Here is a 25,115-nt window from a genome sequence, read left to right on the forward strand (position 1 = left end):
TTCATTAAAATTGAGCTCCCAAGCAGAACCTGCTTGGCCTTGTTTCAGTTCTTAGGTGTGGTGGGTTAAATTGTGAAAACTCTTTATTCTTAAATTTAAACAAAAATAAAGTAGTCAAACAGAAAACCCCACAGTTTTTACTAATTCAGTTGTGTTTGTCTTACTGTAGTCTGTCTTGTGATCCCTTCATATAAAGACATTTTATACTTAAAGGGAAAGTGAGTTGATAAATCATATTAAGTGAGCATTATGTTGACTAGCCTATCAAGCAAAACCAATTTGGTTAATTATGTTTTCTTTCCCATTTCACTTCAGCTAGTCGTCTGGGATTATATTCCAAAACCTCCCAGTCAGTCTCAGGAGAAGAAATAGATGCAATGGATGTCCAGCAGCTTTCACAGATGGTGCCAAAGGTAGGCCTAAACCAGAGCCTTTCAGACTGAAAGGCCTTATTCTAGGTGTTAGACAACTTCTCCTGTTTGAAACATTTGAAAACAGTCGGGACATGACCACCAGATTCTTTGGTCCAAATCATGAGATGAAATCAGTCTTATCATTGAGAGTATTTATGATGTGATTGTTAGGAATATCAGTACTTTAGCAAGAGCCAAGTTTCCTCTGAGGAAGGTACTGTGGAAATTAACAGTGGTGTTTTGTATTTATAAAGTAGAGTGGAGAGAGACCATCACTTCATACTTCTTACCCTTGTGTTCTATTTTAATTGAATGCATGTATAATGCTTTTAAAAAAATTGAGGTATCATTTGCAAACAGTAAACTTCTTCCTTTCTAATGTACAGCCGTTAAGTTTTGACAAATGTGTGTGGTCCTTGTAACCATCACACAATCGGGTACAGGTTCCTCCCACCCCAGATCCTCTTGTTGTGGTCAGCTCCTCCCTCTTTTTCCACTGCTTGGCAACCATCGATTTGTTTTCTGTCCCTATAGTTTTGCCTTTTCTAGAATGCTCTAAAAATGGAGGCATATAGTATGAGGGCTTTGAATCTGTTTTTTTGACTTAGCATAATGCATTTTTAATTGCTGAGTAGTATTCCACTGTATTGGGTTTGTGTTACCTATGCACTAGTTTAAAGGCATTTGGACTATTTTCAGTTATTGCTGATTATGATTACAACTACTCTAAACATTTGTATATAGTTTTTATATGAAAATAAATATTCATTTCTCCTAGATAAATACCTAAGAGTAATTGCTGAGTCTCATATGGTTATGTATGTTTAACTTTGTAAGAAAGTGCCAAATTGTTTTACAGGGTGGTTTTATTGTTTTGCATTCCCACCAGCAATGTTTGAAAGGTCTAATTGCTAATATCCTCACCAGCACATGGCATTGTCAGTTTCCCCACTCTCATTCTAATAGGTGTATCATGGTATCTTATTGTGGTTTTAATTTGCATTTCCCTCAGAACTAATGATTTTGTGTATCCTTTTCATGTGCTTATTTGCCATTCATATATTTTCTTTAGTGAACAGTCTACCCTGCCTATTTTTAAAAAAATGTTTTATTTTTGAATTTTGAAAGTTACTTATATATTATGGATAAAAGTCCTTTATCAGATATTTGATTGGAAAATATTTTTTCCCAGTCTGGTTTTATTTTTTTATTCTATTAACATTGTCTTTTAAAGAACAGAAGTTTTAAATTTTGGTGAAGTCCAGTTTATAATTTTTTTCTTTTATGGATCATGCTTTTGATATGTTATCTAAGGACTCTTTGCCTAACCCAAGGTCCAAAGATTTTTTTCCTGTTTTTTTTTTTTATAGAAGTCTCATACTTTTAGGTTTCACACTAACATCTGTGATCCATTTTGAATTATTTTTGTCTATGTGTGAGAAGTGGGTTAAGGTTCATTTGTTTTATGTATGGGTGTTCAATTGTTCCAGTACCTTTTGTTGAAAAGACTGTCCTTTCCTTTTCATTGAAATGCCTTTTCAGAGCATCTGGGAGCAGTGTGGGTGTCTGATTTGTTTTAGATTTAGTGGGGTAGGGGTTTCCATATTTGAACAGGACTCTGTGTATGTATGTGTGTGTATGTGTCCTGTCCTGTTAGTTTCTTCCTGACATTTATTTCTGAAAGAATAAATCCTGTATTAAGTTCCCTGGGGGTATTGAGACAAAATGTACGTTTAGTAAGTATATGTGAAATCTGCAGTTAATAAAACATTTTCCCATTAATCTTTGTTCAGCCTTTTCTTCCAAACCTTTTCCCAGAGATGCTAACAAGTAGTGACATAGGACAGATTTGAAATTTCATTTTATTTGCTTTCTTCAGTTCACTCTCTCTGGCTCTCTGATAAAAATGCTAATGAACTCTGAAAACCAATGTAAAGGCAGTTAGGGAAGGAAGAAGTAAGTTACAAATTGCATCATCAGCCTGGACAAATTACATCATTGGTCATTTTCAAATAAGAGTTTTTGTGCATCAGTTATGGCAATTGCTCTGATGCTATTCAAAGAGAAAAGCTCATTGAATTGCTTGGAGTCATCCTGCTCTGTGGAGGAATTCCATAAATACCAGGGCTTTTTTCAGGTTTATCATGTCTTTTGAAAACCCAAGTCTTTTCTTTCCTTTAGGTCCTTTTAATCCCCCCCAACCCCTGCTTTGTCTTTTTTCCCATTTTTATCTTGTGTTCATGTAACTCTTAAACCTTGGTCTTATGCTTTTACTTCAGATCATTTTGAAAAGTTTTTCGTTTATTAGTGTTAGAACAAAACAAAACTTTTCTTCTAAATTGCCAGCTCACTGAGGTTTTCCCACATGTATTAAAAATCATATTAATGAATTCTGTTCCTCATTAAAACGTTTTTTGGCTTCGCTGTTTCCATAATTCTGTCACACATTCCAAATCCCTTAACATTTCTCTGTCCTTTTGACCTAGAGCCAGTTAGAAAGTAGTATGGAAACTGAATTTTGCTTAATTATTTATAAAGTCCATCTGGGAATTCTCAGTGTTTTTTGTTTATGATTTCTTGAGTGTGTTCTACATTTCCTGTTGATAAAAATGGACATTCTCTTTTCTTGTTTGTTTTTTTCATTTTTTTTTTTTTTTTTTTTGCGGTACGTGGGCCTCTCACTGTTGTGGCCTCTCCCATTGTGGAGCACAGGCTCCGTATGCGCAGGCTCAGCGGCCACGGCTCACGGGCCCAGGCGCTCGGCGGCATGCGGGATCTTCTCGGACCAGGGCACGAACCCGCGTCCCCTGCATCGGCAGGCGGACTCTCAACCACTGTGCCACCAGGGAAGCCCTTCTTGTTTGTTTTTTATAGCACTGCCTCCATTTTTGTTTTTACCAAACCTATTAACCAAGTCCCTATAATAAAATCCCAGTTTGTATGCTGTTTAATTTTTGGTATGTCATCAATACTTATTTCAATGCATCAGGTATCTTTTAATCTGTTCTGGAAGATTTGGGGACCTTTGGGAGGTTATTTTAATGCCAGGAATAATTTTTTTCTATTAGCCTCTCCTTTTCATATTTACCTACTTTCTTCTCTTCATAATTTACTTTCTGTTAATGTTGATCAAAAGAACTGTGAGTGCTGACCACAAATATGACACTGAAAAGATGGACCCATGAGAAGAGAAAAATCGTCTTGCAGGTTCCTTCTGAAAATACACAGCCTTTCACCCTTTCCCTCCGTAATATTCCCTGAACTCTCTTTGCTGACACAGTTCTACTTCTTTCCCATTGTCCTTTTACCATCCTGTTGTCCTCATTCTGTCTTCTCCCCTCCTGCTCCCATACTACAGTGATTATATTGTGTGCTTATCTTAAATCAGTATATCCCCCCCCCTTTTAGGTAGAGAAACAGACATAAAAGTGAGAAGATCATTAATAGAGGAATTTCAGTTACCCCCAAGTTTAATCCTAGCTCTGTGATAAAATGATATAGTTCAGTTTTTAGTCACTTCTCTGTGTGTGTGTGTGTGTGTGTGTGTGTGTGTGTTTTTAATACCTTATTTCTTCAGGCCATAATTTTATGTCACTAAATTTCAATATTTTTTCTCAACCAGAAAGATTGACCTGCTAGTCCTGATGCTCTAAGAATTTTTACTCTGTGCAGTATTATATTCCACATGATTCTTCAGCTTTGAATTGAGATCTGCTTAGTCTCAAAGAAACTGCTTTTATTTTTGAGTTGCCGTCAAAGCTTTGAAATGCTGAAATCTATATCAAGTAATAGGTATACTGGATGCATGCCAAAGTAATTTGTTACTATACAAAAGAAGTATGTTTTCAGCCCAACAATTGGTTTGTTATCCTTATTGCCATTGTCAGTGATAAGCTGCATTGGCTGTAAAGGAGTGATTTGCAGTGGTTTGAATGATTTGTAGTGGAACAAAGGCAAAATTTTACTCTGTACAACCTGAGTATTTGTAATTAGTAATTAGCCTTTTATTTAAAAATTCTGTAAAATCGGGCTTCCCTGGTGGTGCAGTGGTTGAGAGTCCGCCTGCCAATGCAGGGGACACGGGTTCGTGTCCTGGTCTGGGAAGATCCCACATGCCTCACAGCGGCTGGGCCCGTGAGCCATGGCTGCTGAGCCTGCGCGTCCAGAGCCTGTGCTCCGCAACGGGAGAGGCCAACAACAGTGAGAGGCCCACGTACCGCAAAAAAAAAAAAAAAAAAAAAAAAAAATTCTGTAAAATCCACAGTCTTTGCTAGATGCTCAGTGCTGTGTGCTACATGATTAATTTCTGCAGTAATGTAGAATTTTCACTTAGAAGGTAACCAGTACATTTAAAATATGTATGCAGCTCAGTCCTTTTTATTTTATTAAAAAATTTTTTTAATTGAAGTGTAGTTGATTTACAATGTTGTGCTTGTTTCAGGTGTATAGCAAAGTGATTCATTTATACATACATATATATCTTTTTTTTAAGTGAACACTTTTTAATTAATTAATTTATTTTTGGCTGTGTCAGGTCTTAGTTGCAGCCCATGGGATCTTTCGTTGAGGCACGTGAGCTCTTTGTTGCAGTGTGCAGGCTTCTCTCTAGTTGTAGCACATGGGCTCCAGAGCGCGTGGGCTCTGTAGTTGCAGCATGTAGGCTTAGTTGCCCCGCGGCATGTGGGATCTTAGTTCCCTGACCAGGGATCAAACCTGCGTCCCCTGCGTTAGAAGGTGGATTCTTAACCACTGGACCACCAGGGAAGTTCCTATGTATCTTTTTTTTTTTCAGATTATTTTCCCTTATAGGTTATTACAAAATATTGAGTATAGTTACCTGTGTTATCAGTATATAGTAGGTCCTTGTTGCTTATCTGTTTTATATATAGTAGTGTGTATTTGTTAATCCCAAACTCCCAATTTACCCTCCCCGTCTTTCCCCTTTGGTAACCATAAGTTTGGTTTTTATGTCAGTGGGTCTATTTCTGTTTTGTATATAAGTTCTTTTGTATATAAGTTCATTTGTATCACTTTGATGGTTTTTTTTGTTTGTTGTTTAGATTCCACATATAAGCAATATCATGTGATATTTGTCTTCCTCTGCCTGACTTCACTTAGTACGAAAATCTCTGGGTCCATCCATGTGGCTGCAAATGGCATGATTTCATTCTTTCTTATGGTTGATAATGTTCCATTATATATATATACCACATCTTCTTTATCCATTCATTTGTCTGGACATTTAGATTGCTTCCATGCCTTGGCTATTAAGAATAGTGCTGCAGTGAACATTAGGGTACATGTATCTTTTCAAATTACAGTTTTCTCTGGATATATGCCCAGGAGTGGGATTACAGGATCATATGGTAGCTCTGTTTTTTTAGTTTTTTAAGGAATCTCCATACTGTTCTCCATAGTGGCGACACCAATTTACATTCCCCCCAACAGTGTAGGAGGGTTCTTTTCTCTCCACACCCTCTCTGGCGTTTAGTATTTGTAGACTTCCTAATGATGGCCATCCTGACTGGTGTGAGGTGATGCCTCATTGTAGTTTTGATTTGCATTTCTCTGATAATTAGCAATGTTGAGCATCTTTTCATGTGCCTTTTGACCATCTGTATGTTTAGTACTTTTTAAAGACATGGTAAAGAGTTTCCAAATGGATTTTGAACCTTTTTAAAGGAAGAATGCTTTCCACATATGAGTTATGTGATTCATGGTACCTAGAGGAACTAAGGGTAATCAGTAATGTGATAGTACAGTTAAACTGAATTTTTTTGCCTAAGAAAATAATCCTCTTTTGTTTTAGACCTTTATTAAAATTGGGAGAGAACCTGGGAATAGTCTTTATGATGGTCCTAAGATTCAGTCATTTATTCATTCATCTTACATGTGTTTATAGAGCACTGGAGGTACTGGGCCAAAATCTCTGCCTCATGGAGCTTATAGTCTAAGATAAAACTCATGTGGAGTATAGCACTGCACAGAGTAAAAATTCTCCTTAAAGCACCAGGATTAGCAGGTCATTCTTTTTGGTTGAGTAAAAATATTGAAATTTAGTGACACAAAATTATGTCTTGAAGAAATTAGGTATTAAAAAAAAACACAGAAGTGTCTAAAAATTGAACTGTATCATTTTATCACAGAGCTGGGACTAAACTTGGGGGTAACTGAAAATTCCTCTGTTAATAATCTTTTCATCTTTATGTCTTTCTCCAGCTAAAAAGGGGGGAATATACTGGTTTAAGATAAGCACACAATACAATCACTGTAGTATGGGAGCAGGAGGGGAGAGCACTGACAAAAGCAGGGAAGAGAGAGGATGAGATCTTTAGACAGCATGCCTAGGAAAGGCATCGTTGAGAAGGTCCTGTGTGATGAAAGGGGCAGGCTGTGTAATATCCGAGGGAACACAAGGGCAGAGGCCTCAAGGGAAGTGCGCTTGGCATGTTTCAGGAACTATGAGGCGGCCAGTGTAGTGCAGGGTTGGGGGAGAAGACTAACCGGGGAGCATGCACTTCATGTGGGGCTTGGTGGACAGTAAAAGACTTGGGCACCATTTGCTTGTCCTGAGAGGGATGGGAGGTTTCTGGAGGGTTTTCAGCAGAGGACAGTGTGGTTTGACTTGCGTTTTTAACCCAGTGTGTTGGCAGTGGGTTTCGATGTTTGAGTAAGGAGGTTAAGTGTATATTTGAGGATGGGACCAAACTGTGTGTGGCATGTGGGAGAAGAGGAGGAATGAGGGTGACTCCCCAGATTTAGAGCCTGAGCCATTGCAAGAGTGCACTTGCCATTGGCAGAGGATGTGAGGGAGCATGTGTTTGGGGAAGTAACAGGGGTTCTGTGTGGCATGTTTAAGTCTGAGATGGGATGTCCAAGAGCAAATATGGAGTAGGTAGGTGGATTAGTTTTATCAGTCTGGATTTCAGAAGAGACAAAAAGGCATATAAATAAAAGCCAGATTTCTAAGGTGGGGTGAGATCCCCTAGGGAGAGACCTCTTATATTATAAAGAGCCCAAGAACTGAGTTCTAGAACACTCCAGAGTGTAGACTTCAGGGAGGCCTGGGGGACCCTGCACAAGAGGAGCAGCTGGAGAGGCAGGAGGGGGAGCAGGAGAGTGTAGGGTGGTCCTGAGGCCAGGAGAAGAGGACGCCTCAGGAGGAGGGAGCGGTTGGCTGTGTGCGGAGTTAAGTCACGGGAGAAGTGGCACTGGTGTCAGCAATGCAGAGTCTTTGGTGCTCTTGATGAGAGGTTTCAGGGCAGGGGTGGGGTTAGCAGCCTAATCAGGAGGGATTCAGGAGAGAGTGGAAGAGAGAAATGGGAGACAGCAGTACAGGCAGCTCCCTAGAGGAGTTTCGCTTATAAAGAGAAGGGGAAAGGAGGGTAGCAGCTGAGATAAGAAGGGAAGTTTTTGGTTTTGTTTTTCTTTAAATGGAAGGAATAACATGTTTGTACAATGATGGTAAAGGTGCAGCAGCAAGGGAAAATTTTTGATACAAGGGAGGGAGAATTTCTGATTGGTAAGAAGGTGGGATATTTGACCTGCACTAGAAACATATTCATGTTCATTTTTAGTAAAAAGAGAGAAGGAGGGATACTGTCTGGATACAGCTATTGGATGGTGGGAGTTGTGGAAGTTTTCTCCTGACTGTTTTCTTTGAAGTAGGAAACAAGGTTGTCAGCTGAGAGTGAGGCTGGGGAAGGGGATAAATTGGAAGCATGAGGAGAGAAAACTAGTGTGGACCTATCCTCTAGGAGAGTAGGAAAGAGAACGGTGGGTTACGTGGGTATTAAGGTCACCTGGCTCGGGGGTGTTGGAAAGACTGATGGAAGGCAGTGGTTACAAATTCCTGTGGAACATGGAGGGTGGCCTCGGGAGCAGTGACTGGCCACAGGTAGTGAAGTACAGTCTTCTGTGACGTTCAGAACCGAGGATCTGTGACTGAAGAAAGGAATGGAGGGCACCTGCCCCCTCTGTGCTCTCCTGGTGGTGCTATTGGAGAGGACTGTGGGAACAGCAGTGTGGGTAAGACTGGAGGGCCAGGGGATTTGTCGATGACTGGGGCACTGGGAGGGTTTCAGGAGACCAGAAGATGGGATCAGGAAAAGGGATTAAATATATTCTTTGGAGAGAGAAGATGGTATAAGCAGGTGGAGACACAGTGGAAGAGAGAGCGCCTAATGAATTAAGCTGAGTAGAAGAGCATGAGTAGACACTTCATAGTGCTTAACAACAAAAAAAGGCTCGAGGGATGTTGAGAAGCAGCTGTTCTTTAAATCTCCTGAAGACAGGACAAAGGGAAAAGGCCATTTTAGTTGTGGAAGTGTCGAGGAAGCCGATGCAGGAGAGTTTTTCCTTTGTCTGTCTCTGAACGTTTCAAGAATAAGGCTGTTTTCTCTTCAGAGCTTAAACATAATGGGATAAACTGGGTAAATTGTTTAGATTGTGCATTTCTTATAGTACCTAAAAATTTGAAATGACCCTGTCAAATGAGTGTCCTAACAAATGTATGGCATATTCTTAAGTTTGATCTCTGTGGCAAAATACAGACAGTTTAAATTGATAATTTAAAAAATATTCTTAGTTATAAGTGCATAGGTTATTCTGATATTTCTTAATGTTGAAGATTTTTAGTGTATCCCGTGTTTTAACAGGTTGCGGTATTTTACAGAGCTAGTCCAAGGCACAAGATGAAAATTATTAAGGTGGGTGTCTAAGAATCACACTGTTTTATCTCTGTATCCAAAATGCTACTGCTTGTCTTTCATTATGTTTGCTTTACTACTGGGAATATTGATAGAGCATTAAAGTCAGAAGTATTGTGAAGCAAAACAGGTGGTTTTTTAAAGCCTGAGATGGAAACATTAATAGAGAATTTAGTTTGCAAAGGAAGATGTAGAAGAAAACTTTAAGGAAATATCTGCAAATACAACCTTCTTTAAACATTTGAATAATGTAGAAATATGTTCTGACAGGAGGCTATAGCCAAATCATCCCAGTGTGAATAGGAATAATTACTTAGAAACTGAATAAACGCAGCAAGAAAAAAATGTTTTGAGAGTGTGAACAATATTTAAAGGGCTATGATTGTTTATATTAGTCAAATATATACAAAGCAGCTGACATGGTACCATCAGTTCATGGACTTATTAATCACAGTAGTGCTCCATTGTACTGAGGTCACGGTTTCTCGGCCTTGGCACTTTGACACTGTGGGCTGGATAATTCTTCATTGTGAGGGGCTGTCCTGTGTGTTGTAAGTTTAGCAGCATCCCCGGCTCCTATCCCTTAGATGCCAGTAGCGTCCCTGAAGTCATGACAATCAGAAATGTCTCCAGACATTGCCAGATGTCCCCTGGGAGACAGAGTTGCCCTGTGAACAACTGTGTAATTGACTCTTCATCAGGCTCTACACATAGAATCCATAGAATTTTCACACATGGAAATATTAATGGCAGCTTTTTCTAAGCTTTATCTTAAGACCTCCATATATTTATTGAAGTTTTATTGAAAAAGTGATTGTCTGTTTTATTTCCAGTCTTTAATTATGTGGGAAAGAAAAAGAGAGAGGATTTGTTTATCCCCTTATCTGTGTGGAAGCAACATTTTAATCAGAACTCCTCCCTCCCGCTTCTCCCCTCTCGCCCCCAGTCTCTGCAGAAGAACGGGTCGGTTGTGGCCATGACAGGAGATGGAGTAAATGATGCAGTCGCTCTGAAGGCTGCAGACATTGGAGTTGCAATGGGTCAGACTGGCACAGATGTTTGCAAAGAGGCAGCAGACATGATCCTGGTGGATGATGATTTCCAAACCATCATGTAAGTTTTCCTTCAATGAATGCACATCAGAGAGTCTCCTCCCATCCTTTCTTGCACCCCATTCATATAAAAGACTTTAGCAGTTTTAGACATTGGATAAACTAAACTTTTTTACTAGATTAATTAATCTTATTTTGTGTACTAGTGTGTAGTTTGGAGGAAAATTATTTGTATGGAATGGACATAATAAATGGCAGGGCTATTCATTTAAGAAATATTACTGAGTACCAGCCAAGTGTCACATTTCCTGGCCACTAGTGTTGTGATACAGCAGTGAACCTTCATGTGGCCTTTATTCTAGTTAAATTCAGGCTCACAGGAATAAGCATGTGCCTGGCCTTACAGTAAGTATTATATATAAAGATCCCATCCATATCTGTTTCCTTCTGTCAGGAATTGTTCATGTTACTAATGATGCAGTTTATCATTTGAATAGATTTGTTTTCATCCACAGTTTCTAATTGCTTTAAGATTCTGCAATACCTGCTGGTTGTTTCACAGTGTTCAGGTGGAGGTCACTTGATAATCATCTCTTGAATGATCTAAGTCTTAGTTCAGTGATGCCCTGTGTGCCTCATTAACCCACTGTGGCCTCAAGTGGAGCATGTGGGCCCTCAGGACCCAGAATTGCTAGGCTCTTAAAAAGATATAAGATATTTAATTTCCATTCTTAGAATTGGATAAAAATCTTGGAAGATAGGGCAATATGTTTATAAAACACATATTTTCCTAGGTTGAGCAAAATGAATGAGAGAATTTACATGGATCTTTGTAAACCATGTTCTTTTTATAATTCTGGTACAACATATACCTAATTGTGTGTAGGAGCAACAGATGGCTTAAGTTCTGTAAGTTTTATATGTCTCATTGCCATTTAATTTCTGACCTACATTAAATTAACCCCTTACCATGCATGCCTCTTGTATCTTGAAGTAAAATAAACTTGGAGGGGTAAAGAAGATCATTATTTTAGTATTATAAATGTGTATTATTGTCTCTTATGTAGAAACACAAGATGTGATTTTAATGTTGAAATGTCTTTTTAAGAATAAAAATTACTGTGTTATGAAATTAGTTCGGGTAGAGTGTAGCAGGCCAGACTTCATTCCTTGCCACAGTAGTGTTTCCTTTTTTTTTTTCCTAGTTTTAATTATGTGAAGAAAATAATAGATTTTCTTATTGATGTGTGTGTTTTATCAGTTGGAAATTTGTTTTCAAAATTAGTTCCACAGTATTGATATATCCTTATTTTTCTGTGATAATATTTTCTCACCTAATTTTATTTTTAACTTTCAGGTCTGCAATTGAGGAGGGTAAAGGAATTTATAATAACATTAAAAATTTTGTTAGATTCCAGCTGAGCACGTAAGTTTGTAAGAAGTTTTGACAAACTTATGGGTCTTAAAGATAAATTAATTGCAAAGTAGAACTCAAGCAGAATGCCTACAAGCTTCTGGGCTCTATTTCTGAGGGTTGTCCATATGTAAAAGTTTTCCAGTGTGAAAATTGAATCCTGTCCTAAATGTAAAAATGGCATGATAAAGAGGTTCTAAGTGTGATAATTATTTGTCTGTATCATCATCAAAATATATAAACCTTTGTGGCTTATTTAATAGCTCCTGAAATAACTAAGAAAAGGGCGTCAAATTTTAATATTTCTTCTTGGTATATTTTTCCAAAAGTAGAAGGGCTTTTCTGTAGTCCAAAAACAGTTATGAAAATATCATTGAAACTGTTATCTGAACTCAATTTAAAAAAATCTTCCTCTATTTGAAGGTCTTTTATTAAAATGCTGTGGATCATAAGGGTTAACTCTTAGCTTCAAAATGTTCACACTAATGAAGCAGTAGGTTACTTGGAAATATGGGCTTCCTTTAAAAGAACAGTAGTAACATGAGAGTTTTAAATGCTAAGAAAGTGATTTCATAAAATTAGCAAGAATTATACTATGCTGACACATTTTTTAAAATGACTCTTTCTTTCGATAGGAGTATAGCAGCATTAACTTTAATCTCACTGGCTACATTAATGAACTTTCCCAATCCTCTCAATGCCATGCAGATTTTGTGGATCAATATTATTATGGATGGACCTCCAGCTCAGAGGTGAGAGTTTTCTCATGTAAATTTGAAAGACAAAGATGGCATGCTATCCTGATAATTAAGCTCTAAGACTTCATCACGGATAGCGTTGGAAATCTCTGCAGCATCGTGTTTGTTATAAATTGTGTGATGTGAGCATATCATTTATTCTCTTGGAGTGCTCATTCATGCATTATGATCTGAGCTTTTAGGCTGTTAGATGCCCAGCCTTAAGTTGAGAACCCAGGAGGGAACAGTTGCAGTCCCTGTCCTCGAAGTAAGCTTTTTGTTTCTTAGAATAGGTTGTAATGGAGAAATCTCTGGCTTTAGTGCTATTACCAAAGTTCTGTTGCCAGTCTTAGAGACTTTGGGAAAGTATTGAAGGGCCTAAGCATCTAAGTATCTTCTTTTATAATAATGGGGCCCTAGATGTTGCTTTCCTAACACAGAGTGATACATGTCAGTGACCGTTACAACAAATTATCCTAGTTGAAACTTCCTTGCATGAAAGATGGTTCAAAGTCCAGTTGGTAGGTCATATATTTCAGGCCATATTTGGAATAAGTAAAGCTATATGTAAATAAAATTTGGGCAATTTTTTGAATTTGATTATCAGTCCCCTCCCAAACTGTGCCAAATAAACAAAAAAGGAAAGAGTGATAAAATCTTTGGTTATTTTCAAGTGATCATAGCCAAGGTTTTCTTCATGATTCAACATTTTGTTTCCAAAACAAGACATTTAGTTTCCAGGATAATTGAGGTCAATGAATTTGTGAAAGTAATAAATCCAAATCTTACTTAAAACTTTAATTCACTTTTCTGTTTGTTTTGAAGCCTTGGAGTAGAACCAGTGGATAAAGATGTCATTCGTAAACCTCCACGCAACTGGAAGGACAGCATTTTGACCAAAAACCTGATACTTAAAATACTTGTTTCCTCAATAATCATTGTTTGTGGGACTTTGTTTGTCTTCTGGCGGGAGGTATACTCACTGGATAAGCTGCTTTATTAATATTTATTCTGCACAGTAGGACTCGGTTATTTTTGTGTATTAAACAGAAGGCTGGAAGTTACGAGAGCTCTTTCAAAAATAGAATAAAAACATTTAAACATAGTTTGATTTCAGTATTTATGGGTTAATAGAATTCCTGATTTATATAGTAGAGTTATTTAAATCTGCAGAGAAGTATCAGATACAATAAAAATTAACATGAAAACTTGGGAAGAAGGTAGAAAATCTGGGTCTTTAATATAGCTACTTCCATGTCATCAAAAAAGTTCTTTTAGTATCCAGTTTATGGTTTGGGAAAAGACTTTTTACTTTATGTAGACTACAGCTATTCATTAGGTGACTTATTTAAATGGCGTTTGGGAAATTTAGGTTGCTTATATGTTTTATATCTTAAACTAAAGCTATTTCATTCTGAGAGGAAGAAAATATTAACCCTTTAAAAGCATGTAGTATTTGTTCATTAAATTCAGCCAGCTGAAAATCTTGTTTCCTCTCGACAGCTGCGAGACAATGTGATAACACCTCGGGATACAACAATGACCTTCACATGCTTTGTGTTTTTTGACATGTTCAATGCACTAAGTTCCAGATCCCAGGTATGCTTAGGTGATCTTAGCTGACTAATTCAATTGGGTTAGGGTACTCTCTAATTATAAGTGGGCAGGGTTTTTAGCTTTGCTTGCTTTTGTAACCATGGTTATAGCTCCGGATATAGCCTTCCTACAAACATGGGCCTCCAGAATGTGTCCTAAGAGGGATGGGGCATTTGGGGAGATAAGCCTTAACTTTGGCTAGGAGATCAAAGTAAATCACAGGTGTCATCACCTGATTTTTCTTCTTTTCATTTTCTTATTATCTGTAGCTATATGATAGGTTCAAGTTAACATTATCTGAGGGTAGGACAAAGCTCATGGCTTGTGCTAAGATGGTATTAGCCTCATTATAGAAGCAAGTGTTGTTAGAAGTCCAGGAACAGCTTTGTGCATATTAACTTTTTGTCATTTTTTCTATCAGTGTGTCAAAGCTTAGGACATTTAAAATTTTCTTTTCTTCCCATGCTTTATCTTAAGGTGGATTGCCTTCTCTCTCTCTTTTTTTGAAAATTTATTTATTTATTTATCCTTGGCTGAGTTGGGTCCCCGTTGCTGCGCGTGGGCTTTCCCTAGTTGCGGCAAGTGAGGGCTACTCTCCGTTGTGGTGCGCAGGCTCCTCACCGCGGTGGCTTCTCCCGTTGCGGAGCACAGGCTCTAGGCATGCAGGCTCAGTAGTTGTGGCTTGTGGGCTCTAGAGCGCAGGCTCAGTAGTTGTGGCACACGGGCCTAGTTGCTCCGCAGCATGTGGGAACCTCCTAGACCAGGGCTTGAACCCGTGTCCCCTGCGTTGGCAGGCGGATTCTTAACCACTGTGCCACCAGGAAAGCCCTGGATTGCCTTCTCTTGATTGAAGTGCTTTGTTAGAAAATAATGGGCTAGAACCTAATGGTACTTTTCAGAGCATGTTGTTCTTAGAAACTAGCTACATTTGAGGCCTGACTGTTCATTTCAATTTAAGAGCACCATATAAATCCTTAACTATATCTATTGCCATTCACCATGCTAGAACTTTCCAAGTACAGTGAATTGCCATTAATTTAGACTAATTTTTGAAGAAGCTTTAGTATTTGGTTTTTGTTTTATGAAAGGCATTTTTACTTTTTCACTACACATGTAACTAAGTCCATTCTTCGAGAAAGGTTTTTAGATTATGTACCTTAATGAGTGATAGAAATGATTTAGCAAAATTATCATATACAAATAAAGTTTCTTATGCTTTGGAGGACTAAAAGAAGTTTCTGTGGTCTTTATGTTTTTAATAGCATCACTCTTAAAGCCCTTGATGAAGAGAAGCTGCTTTAAAATTTACCCTATTCCATTTATATTATTCCAAAATAAGAGTTAAAATTTAGAGATTCATGGTACTACTATTGTAGAATTCAGTCCAGGTTACTAAAAATTGGAGGTGAGTGTAATAATAAAGAAGTTGTTTCTGTGACCAAGGAGTAATAACTGAACTCTCTGCTCTGCCAACAGACCAAATCTGTGTTTGAGATTGGACTCTGCAGTAATAAAATGTTTTGCTACGCAGTTCTTGGATCCATCATGGGACAGTTATTAGTTATTTACTTTCCTCCACTTCAGAAAGTTTTTCAGACCGAGAGCCTAAGTATACTGGGTAAAGTATATATATAATTTATATATTATAAATGAGCTGTATTTTCTAATGCATTTGTTCTAAGAAAAATTTTCTTCTAAAAAGTGAAATAAGTGGCTTGCTTTGAAAAATGTATGTGCTCTGTTTTCTCATTTGGAAATGTTTAGGGGAGCCACTCTCCCAACTCTAGGTTTTAAACTTCTTTTGTAATTTTTTTCTTGTTAATTTTTTATAGGTTGTCACTTGTCAAAATCATATTTGGTGATTCTGAAAGATAGCAAATCAAAACGTGTTACAGAGTAATTGTAGTTTATAACTTTTTAATCTTGTATGAAGAAGAAATTAGACTTAAGCTCACTGAAAACCAAATGGCTCTTCTTTAAAATTACCATTTTGATTGTTAAACTAATATTTTCCTATTCTTATTTGCTAATTTGCACATTCTTATTTTATGAAATAACAGCACTAATAGCAGAGAGTTTCATTAAGCTGATGTGAAGACAGTCATTATTATTTCACAGACTGTGCATTAAATGCATCACCATACAGTACATTTAAAAGTTAATCTTCCTATGTAAGTGTGAGAACGGACGCATTTTATGATAATGCTAGTTCTAATTCTTGGGTTTTTAAAGGTAATTTGGATATTTATGAATCACTGTATTTTTTGCTGTAAGTTAAAGTTTACCTTAGAGTTGAACTAGTTTAATTTCAAGATTTTAATTTCATATTCATATTCCTTCCTCTTTAAAAAAAAATGGAGTTTTAAGGAGACGGGTGCAGTTGTTTGAAGCAGTAAATAAGAACGAGATAGTGTGGATACCATTGTAAAGATATGGTCTTTAAACAGTGACTTTCAAGTGGAATAAGATGCAGATTTCTAAGTAATCTTCAGATAGACATTTAAAAAATCAAATTAGTCACCACTGCTTGAAGAGCCTTTAAAAAAGGCTGTGTGATCTATTAAATAGAAAACTCCTCTAGTGTTGCTGTTGTTAAAGGTTGTGGTTCTCGGTTATGGTTCAGGGGAAGCAGTCAGAGGACTTGAGTTCTAGTTCTCTGGCTGCTGCCTGTCCTAGCTGTGTGACTTAGATAAGTCATTTAGTACCTTTGAGCCTTACTTCCCTTATTTTTAAACTGAGGCCGATTGTGGCTACTTTGTGGAATGGTTGAGAAATAATGTATTTTAAAGGCTGTGGTAAAATGCTAGAAACACATAAGTCATTAAGCTCTGCAACTGTAAGTTTAAAGAATTGTAAAACCCAACTTACTTTCTCTTGCAGATTTGCTCTTTCTTCTGGGTCTCACCTCGTCAGTGTGCATAGTGTCAGAAATTATCAAGAAGGTTGAAAGGAGCAGGGAGAAGATCCAGAAGCCTGTTAGCTCGACATCGTCGTCTTTTCTTGAAGTATGATGCATATTGCATTCTTTTATTTGCAAACTAGGAATTGCAGTCTGAGGATCATTTAGAAGGGCAAGTTCAAGAGGATAATGAAGATTTGAGAACTTTTGAACTTTCTATTGACTAAAAATGAGTGTTGAAGACTTGATTTGAGACTTTAACCTGCTGACAGTCCCAAATGAAATTATGCAACTTTGATAACATATTCCTTGATTTAAATTGGCTTTTGCGATTGAGTGGAACTTCGTAAAGTGTATGGGCAGTTATTTAATTTAAAAAACAGGCAAAACCTGAACCACCTTCTGCACTTAAAGAGGTCTAACAGTTCAAATACACAATCTATCCTAGATAAATATGATTTTTTTTTAATTTTTAAATATTGTACTATTTATGGTGGTGGGGCTTTCTTACTAATACACAAATAAATTTAATCATTTCAAAGGCATTCTGTTTGGTTTAGAAGTTGATTCACAGGAGTGCCATATTTCAGCTACTGTATTTCCTTTTCCTGCAGTGTAAGCAGCTCAGCTACCTTGTGTTACCATTTTTGTTATCTCAAGTTTTTTTGCACAGGATGTGACCACTGTCAGATCACTGTTCTTTTCTTTCTTTTTGTGATTGAAAAGCTTATACTGCAATTTGAAGTAAATGTTTGCTTTTCTTAGTAAGTGTAAATGGTTGCCTTTTCTTTTTCTTCTTCTTTTGGTTTTTGGTATGAGTCTTTGGTCTAGCACAGTTAATACAGGGCTGTGGAGTGGCATTCTAGGTAGGGTAGCCATGTCTGTAATTAACACGTAGTCATGGAGTCAAAAAAATTTAAGACTGGTTGGGCTGATATTTATAGCAGGTGATGTGAATGTGTTATGCCTTCTTTTAGAGTTAAATATCAATACATACTTTGTCAAGCAGCACCTTGACAAAGTCATCTCCTAAATATAAATCTAAGTACCTCACCTGAATATCTGAATTTTATTACTTTTTAGTATCTTTTTATGTGTACTTAAAAAAATCTTTCTTATGCAGTATAGAGTGGTAAACTTAAAGAATAAAAAAGCCCCAAACCTAAACAGATGGTTTATGAAGCAGAGTTTAAGTGGAAGATTCTGTGCTGACCTTTACTCTTTGTGTATCTGCAGCTTTTGGGCTTACGTTGCAGCACAGCCTGGAGGCTGCCCCTCTCCTGCTTCCACCATTGTCCTCTGCCTTGTTCTGCTTCACTGGGCGTGCTAGAGAAATAGATAGATTTGCTCTTGGAATGCCATCAGTTTTTGTAATAGCTGGATGAGGTATAGGTAATTTGTTTTGAGTGTGTGGCAAATTTGGGCCAGAAATTCAAAATTAGAAATACATTTTCCTGTTGAATATTTCTCTCTGAAACAGAAACGGGTCTCAAATTCTTACATGTTTAATTCTTCCTGAAGTTACTGAATTTTGCATTTTATAATTAATTTTTTAAACTGTCAGGATAAATCGCTCTCTAGTTTTTACCACCAATATTAAACTGCACTGTTAGCACTGAAGTACTCTGTTGTTAACGATAGGAAAGATACCTATTCTTTGAGTCTTGTTACCGAAACAGTTTAATATAAGGACCTGAGATATCTGCAGTTTATTCTGCTTTACTCTTTAAGGCTAGATAGTCCAATGTACATGGAAACCATTGTCTAATCAACTTTATCTTTAATGATGGTGATGTATCATATCTAAGTTTTGTAATGAGTTTTCTTCTCTGTTACAAGGACTTGAAATATGAAGTGCACGTCAATCTTTTGCTTTGCATTTTAGGTTCAGAGTATGACTCATATGAAATAAATGTGCCTATCGTATTGTTCAGATTTTAAACCTTCCCCCAGAATGATTTATTTTCATAAGTTAATGTTCTTCCAGTTGGGACTGTTCACATTAAAATCATATGGATGTTGAAGATACAGAAATTAGGCAGTACTCACAGTACATTGAATCTGTGATTTAAAAAGAAGTGAAATGTACGGTTCAGATACACTACATCTGTATAACAGATTTCCCATAGTAAAACGACAAATTAGGGTCTGTGTGTGTAGTTTACATAGCATATTATCAGAATTAGCATGGATAAATCAAATGCACTGGTATCTAAATTTAAAATTTTTCCCCATTTCCTGGCCCTGGGGCTTGCTAGAGTCCCTAACAATACTAACTTATGTGATTTTTCCCTGTTAGACTACCTCATGAAGTTTTTTGACTTCAAAGTGATTAAATATCAGGGAAGAAAAGGAGCTTTAGTTCACCAACTAGGTAGATAATCCTCAAATGATTCATACTGGCAGCAGAGGAACAAGGCTTAGCATGTTCTCTCAGATTTTTGCTGGGCATTTCATGACCCAGAAATGGAACAGCCTGAAACCAGGCAACCTAAAAAACCTACCCCCTCAGGACACAGACTTCATTTAATAGCTGTAACCACACCCACAAGGATAAAACACATTTTTTACCTTTCATACCCATGCAAGGTACATCTTTTACATTGGTAATCTTTGTGAAGTCATTTCAAGTTTTGATCTCTTTCATATAGTACCTAAGTAAAGTGAGCACTGGCCATATAACAGCTTCTCAGTGAAATGAATTGGTGGCAAACAATAAATATAACTAAGATCTAAGAACCTTAATTAACTTTACCTTGCTTTCTGCCTCTGTCACTTGGCAATTCGTGCATTTTACTTCTACGTTTGACTCACTCAATTTAAATGGATGAATTAATTATCATTTCAGTAAACTTTTCTTTAGTACCTAGAATGTACTAGGAATAGAAAGGTGGTGGCATCCCTGCCCTTCAAGAGCTCATGGACTGTGTGTTAGCTGAGGATGTAACTGTTAACAGGCTGTCTGTTGAAAGTTAGTAGTGGTCTTTGCACATTTATTTTAAAAATACACATACAGTAAAATGAGTCCAGCACACATTTTACTGGAAGTTTCCCTTAAGATTGGCATTTGGAAATCTTTGAAATGCCTTTTTAGAGTAAGCTGCAATCCAAACAGTAGCTGATTTGCATACTGTAACACGGTGTGGATAAATGTTAATCCTAACTGGTATGTGACTAGACAGATTATCCTGATAATTAAGCTTCCTTGAGATCAGTTAGCACTTGGTATGACTTAACTTTTGTTGGGTTTGGGGGTTTGGTTTTCAGAGTTAGTTATTGTTAATAATGGATAGTGGTTAACCAATCCTTGATATTAATGTAGGTATAATAGTCTGCAAATATTTTGGTAGGTTTAGATTTGGGAAGTTCTCAGTCTTAACTCTGGAAACCAAAGTGAAATATATGTGGTACAGTGGTAAGTGCTGCTCCAAGTGCTGCAGTAGCCAAAGGAGAGAAATAACTTCATAGGAGGAGGTTGTCAAATTTCCTAGAACTAGTGGCATCCGAATCAAGCCTTAAGTTGAGAATCTCCAGCCGAGAACAGCAGGATATTGTAACCAAATGGCATAGCCTCTGCAGAGGTGTTGGTGGGGTCTGGAAGGAACAGGTGAAAACCACAGGAGTCTGGGGCTAGGGCAAGGAGAGTATATATAATGTGAGGGCTGGACAGATAGGCAGGAGGAGCCTAGTGGTGAAGGTAAAGACATTTAGCTTGTAGCCTGCTGTAGGATTTCAAGACTGTGATAAGAGTTTGGATTTTTGTCTTGTAACATGCTGATGGAAGCTCAGAGGGTGGACTGTATAGACAAAACAGAGAGACTGATTAGAGAATTGTAGAAGCTTAAGAGGTAGAGGGACTGAGTTGTGGCAGTTAGTATGGAGAGAAAAACATGGGATTTCTGCCTTCTAAGAGAGAGCATTGACATGACCCGATGGGAGGAGAGGAAGATACTGCAGCTTCTGGCTTTCTGGCTTGGCTACTAGAGCTGTTGGGAGAATTACCAGAGCCAAGCAGCTTTTAGTGGGACACAGGTCAATTTGAAGTGTGAAGTTTGTGATGTCCTTTCCCAGTGGATATGTTGGATGAGGTTTCTAGCACAGAATGAATTAAAGCCATGGCTGACTCATTATGAGGTAGTAAGAAAATATTAATAATTTCTTGTTACAAGCATCGATTTTTTTTATTTTTGATAAAAGTAAACCAATAAATGAATGTAAACTCAGCTTTGACAGAGTAAGATTTTTTTTAAGTAATTTCTTTAGTATAGTTATTAAGAATTTATGGTAGGCAAGTAGAAAACAATGTTGTTTTTCTTTTTTGTTTCCGTTTTACTCATAATTCTTCCTTGGATCTTTCTAGCCTCATATCTCACACATGATGTTCCAACACAATCCACTTACTGGTGTTTTTGGACAGTATTCCTTCAACTTGAAATACTTTTTCCTCTGTTTCAATTTACGAATCAGAGTTTTTACCTGTTCTTCAAAGTCCAGCTGAAGAGCCAACCAGGATGGCCTTTCCAGGTAGCTCTAAAGGTGCATGTGTCTGTGTGTGTGTGTGGTGCAGTTTCTTGTAAATACTGTTAAGAAGAAATGCAGCCGTAAGTTTGGGCATAAAATTGTGGGACTTTATTTCTTAGAAAGCATTAAAATTTTAAGTCCAAGCCATGTAAGTGATACATCTGGACAGGAAATTTGCTATAATCTTTTCATTCAGAATAAGTTGAGGTGGTGAAATTTGGGTAGGAAAAGTATTTTGAGGCTTTAGTTTTGATCCTTTGCAAGTTCTTCTCTATCTAGACCTGCCAGCATTCCCGTGTACATGTGAGTGTGGGGCCTTCCTCAGTCTGCTCTGCTCCAGGTAGGCAGTGTTTCCTGTGCAGATCACGGGGCCTACCCGGCTCTGCCGTTCCACTCCCTTTGTGTTCAAGTCTAGCCAGATTGACAGACACCCTGGCAAAGGCCCCATGTCTGCAGTGGCCCCATGGCTGTCGGCCTGGCTGAACTGCCTTCATGCATCAGTCCAGGTCACATCAGTATTTCTTCAGCAGTAATTGCACTGCTCTACTTAGGTAAGGGTAGAAACCAACTCTCACAGTATTAAGAGCACACAGTGCCAGAAATTGGGCACACTGTTCTACATGACCATAGAGGTCCATTTTTGTTTTCTGAGTGTTTCCAGTTTTTGAACTCAAAAATATGCCTTTGATACAGGTGTTGTTTTTTTTTAATACCAATTCACTCAACTGTATTAAAAGCAATTTTCTATTAAGGCTTTTCCTGTGATAAGTATAGTTAGAAGTGACAGTTTGGTGTCATCTATGGTCATAAATAAAATACCATAATGCTTTGACCATTTACTGTTTTTTCATCAGGTCTGCATCTTAAAAGCCAATATGAAACAACTTGTGAGTCTCACAAAATACTGTCTTTGAGCAGTATATAGCAGGCCCCAAACAGATGGCAGAAAAATGTATGCTTGATAGGAAAAACATGAAAAACTTTATATTTAAGCATGTTAGATCGATTTTAGGGAGTTAATAAATGAGTATGTCTTCATGGTCCTTTCTCATATTCATCCATATAGTTGCATAATAAGATTGCATTAGAATTTATAAGCATCCTTCTTCATGGAACAGGTCTAGATAGTCCATGAATTAGTTGGAGGTGTTACAAGTTAGGGAAACAGCTTATTTTAATACCTTCCTAACTTACCCATGTGGGGCTGTTGATTTAGTTTTGAGGATGACAGACTACTGCCCACAAGTTTTATTGGAACACAGGTACGCACATGCACTTCCATATTGTTACCACTGTATTCATGCTGGGGTTTTACAGAAAAAAGTTGCCTACTCATAGATATTCACAAAGAGCAAAATAGGCCTATGCATTGCATTCAGTGGACCAGAAAGGAAGTGGCATCGATTTTCTCTACCGTCCAGTCTCTCTGGGATGGTTATTCTCTCTGGGATGGATGCCACTGATACCAGATTGGCTGTCAAAGACTCAGTCTGTTCTCAGAACGTCATCAACAGGAAGGACATGCCAGCTGTTGTCTGTCCCACCTCATCACCAAGGCTCCCTCTTCCTACAGTGGGTGAGGTGTTCTGATCTGTTGTCCCATCTGAGTTGTGCTCCTCAACACACACACACCACACACACAACTTGCCTAAGTTTCTACTGCAGAGTCTGCTCTTCTCTGATCCACCTGCCCCTCCCACCCCCTTGGATCGACAGGAGAAGTGGGGGCTTCCCTCTCATCAGTTGCTTTTTCCTAACACACAGAAACGGGTGTCATCGTTTGTGCAGGCTTACTATCAGTCCAGTCTTAGGGAAGAACAGAACCTTCTAAACCAAAACATATTTGCACAGTCTTTATATTTCTAAGGTAAAGTTATGACAGTATTTCTTAGTGAATTCTCCTTGGCTGTCCAACCTATCAAAATAGCTTTACAGAATGAATTATGGTTATTATACATAATAGGGTCAGTTTCTTTGTTTAAAACAAAAACAGACACAACTTGCATAAATCTGGGAGCTTGAAGGGCTACAGTGCTTTGTGATTGGGAACTTGGATTTGTGGATGTCACCATTCCCAGATTTCAATACCAAAGGCCCCCTGCCCACCATTTTTACCTCGTTTTCCTTAGTTTTGGGGGGCAAGACAAGGGAACTTCAGAAGATTGCTCTCTTGATGCCATCCTTCCTAGAGTCCTCAACTATATAAACATTTCTGATTATAACAGTACAACATACTCATTGGAGATATTTGTAAACAGAGGAATAGAAGAGGAAAACATTTCATAATCTCAACACCCAAAGACTAATCTAGGCTCCAGACATATATCCAGCTGCCTAGCAGCTAATTTCTCAACACTTAAGCACCTAAAAGCTGTGTTTAACATATCCCCAACAGAACCCCCTGGTTCCCTCATTTCCCCGCTACACCCCATCCTACACAAATGAATGACAACTGAATAGGAAATCTGAAAACAGGGTTCTTTCTAGTCTTTTAATGAAAGCATAAAATGCTGTTTTTAGCAATTTTAGCAATAATTTGTAGTGTTTCTCATTGGTATTTTTATAAACCCTATTTTTTTTAAGAGTAATGTTAATATGTATTTACTCAAAGGCTTCCACGTCAGAGCAAGTTCACCTTAATAGGTAGATTAATCCACATCCTCCATTATGAAGTAGAGCTCATTACTGTGTATCCATGACAGCAAGCATTGAGACTGAAGAGTAGACTTGTATTTCCTGTCAACATCCTTTGATTTATTCCATTACGAGGAAGACACATGAACCAGACACAGGAAGATATGGGGGGAATGATGGCTGGATACACACATGGCCGTTTTTCAAGAAGAACCAGCACTTCAGTTAATCCTCCAAGAAGCGCTAATTATATGTATCAACACACCTGGAAAGTTTTTCTAATCTTGTATGCTAGCTCATGCGATGGTATTGGGTTGGCCAAAAAGTTCGGGGCCAACCCAATGTTTTCACAGAGTCAAATGATTCAGTCTCATAAAGTATCAAAAACCCAGTATTGAAATATTCTGATTGTTTCATTTTGTTTTTTGCAAAAATATTCCTAGATATTCCTTGATCCTCATGACAGTGGGTTACATTGTACACAGAAATCTCCAAGTATCTCCTAAAGTGATAATGAGAAAATTTCTTAAAATATGTATGATTTAGCTGTTTTAACCAAAGATTTAGCTTTATTAACCAAATACCTAAAATGTTACCTATTACTAGTTAGGACTAAAAGTGATTGCATGTGGGGGAATTCCCTGGCAGTCCAGTGGTTAGGACTCAGCACTTTTACTGTTGTGACCTGGGTTCAGTCCCTGGTTGGGGAACTAAGATCCCGCAAGCTGCACAGCAAGGCCAAAAAAAAAAAAGGTGATTGCATGTGCACTGCAACATGTTCATGTGAAATTTCTCTCCCTGGACACTGAATCCAGTGAAACTAGCTGGAACACTTCTCCATGTATTACCTCTTCATTTCTTTCTCCCATTATAACAGACTGGTATGCTTCCTGAGGGAAGTCCATGCCTTTGCAGTTTAAAACGTTCTTCCTCAGCATGAAGTTCTCATCTTAGAATTTTTACAGCTGGATGGGCTTCAATTTTTTTTTTTCTTTGCGGTACGCGGGCCTCTACTGTTGTGGCCTCTCTCGTTGCGGAGCATAAGCTCCGGACGCACAGGCTCAGCCGCCATGTCTCACGGGCCCAGCCGCTCCGCAGCATGTGGGATCTTCCCGGACCGGGGCACGAACCTGCGTCCCCT

At 37.9% G+C, this 25,115-nt stretch overlaps 1 protein-coding gene across 3 annotated transcripts in view; it reads left to right on the top strand.

Annotated features, from left to right (window-relative positions):
- The window catches only part of ATP2C1 (ATPase secretory pathway Ca2+ transporting 1), a 101,216-nt gene extending 83,622 nt beyond the window's left edge, over nucleotides 1-17,594 (top strand). For all 3 annotated transcript variants that reach the window (XM_019934386.3, XM_073803686.1, XM_019934387.3), the window contains 9 exons: nucleotides 316-413; nucleotides 9,071-9,121; nucleotides 10,068-10,234; nucleotides 11,531-11,599; nucleotides 12,223-12,339; nucleotides 13,150-13,297; nucleotides 13,828-13,923; nucleotides 15,397-15,538; nucleotides 16,801-17,594. In XM_019934386.3, coding sequence (XP_019789945.1) covers nucleotides 316-413; nucleotides 9,071-9,121; nucleotides 10,068-10,234; nucleotides 11,531-11,599; nucleotides 12,223-12,339; nucleotides 13,150-13,297; nucleotides 13,828-13,923; nucleotides 15,397-15,538; nucleotides 16,801-16,931 — 1,019 coding nt within the window. In that variant the 3' untranslated portion in view covers nucleotides 16,932-17,594. The remainder of the gene's footprint in view (nucleotides 1-315; nucleotides 414-9,070; nucleotides 9,122-10,067; nucleotides 10,235-11,530; nucleotides 11,600-12,222; nucleotides 12,340-13,149; nucleotides 13,298-13,827; nucleotides 13,924-15,396; nucleotides 15,539-16,800) is intronic.
- The last annotated feature ends 7,521 nt before the right edge of the window (nucleotides 17,595-25,115 follow it).

Source organism: Tursiops truncatus, chromosome 4 (assembly GCF_011762595.2).
Source record: "Tursiops truncatus isolate mTurTru1 chromosome 4, mTurTru1.mat.Y, whole genome shotgun sequence".
Lineage (NCBI taxonomy): Eukaryota > Metazoa > Chordata > Mammalia > Artiodactyla > Delphinidae > Tursiops > Tursiops truncatus.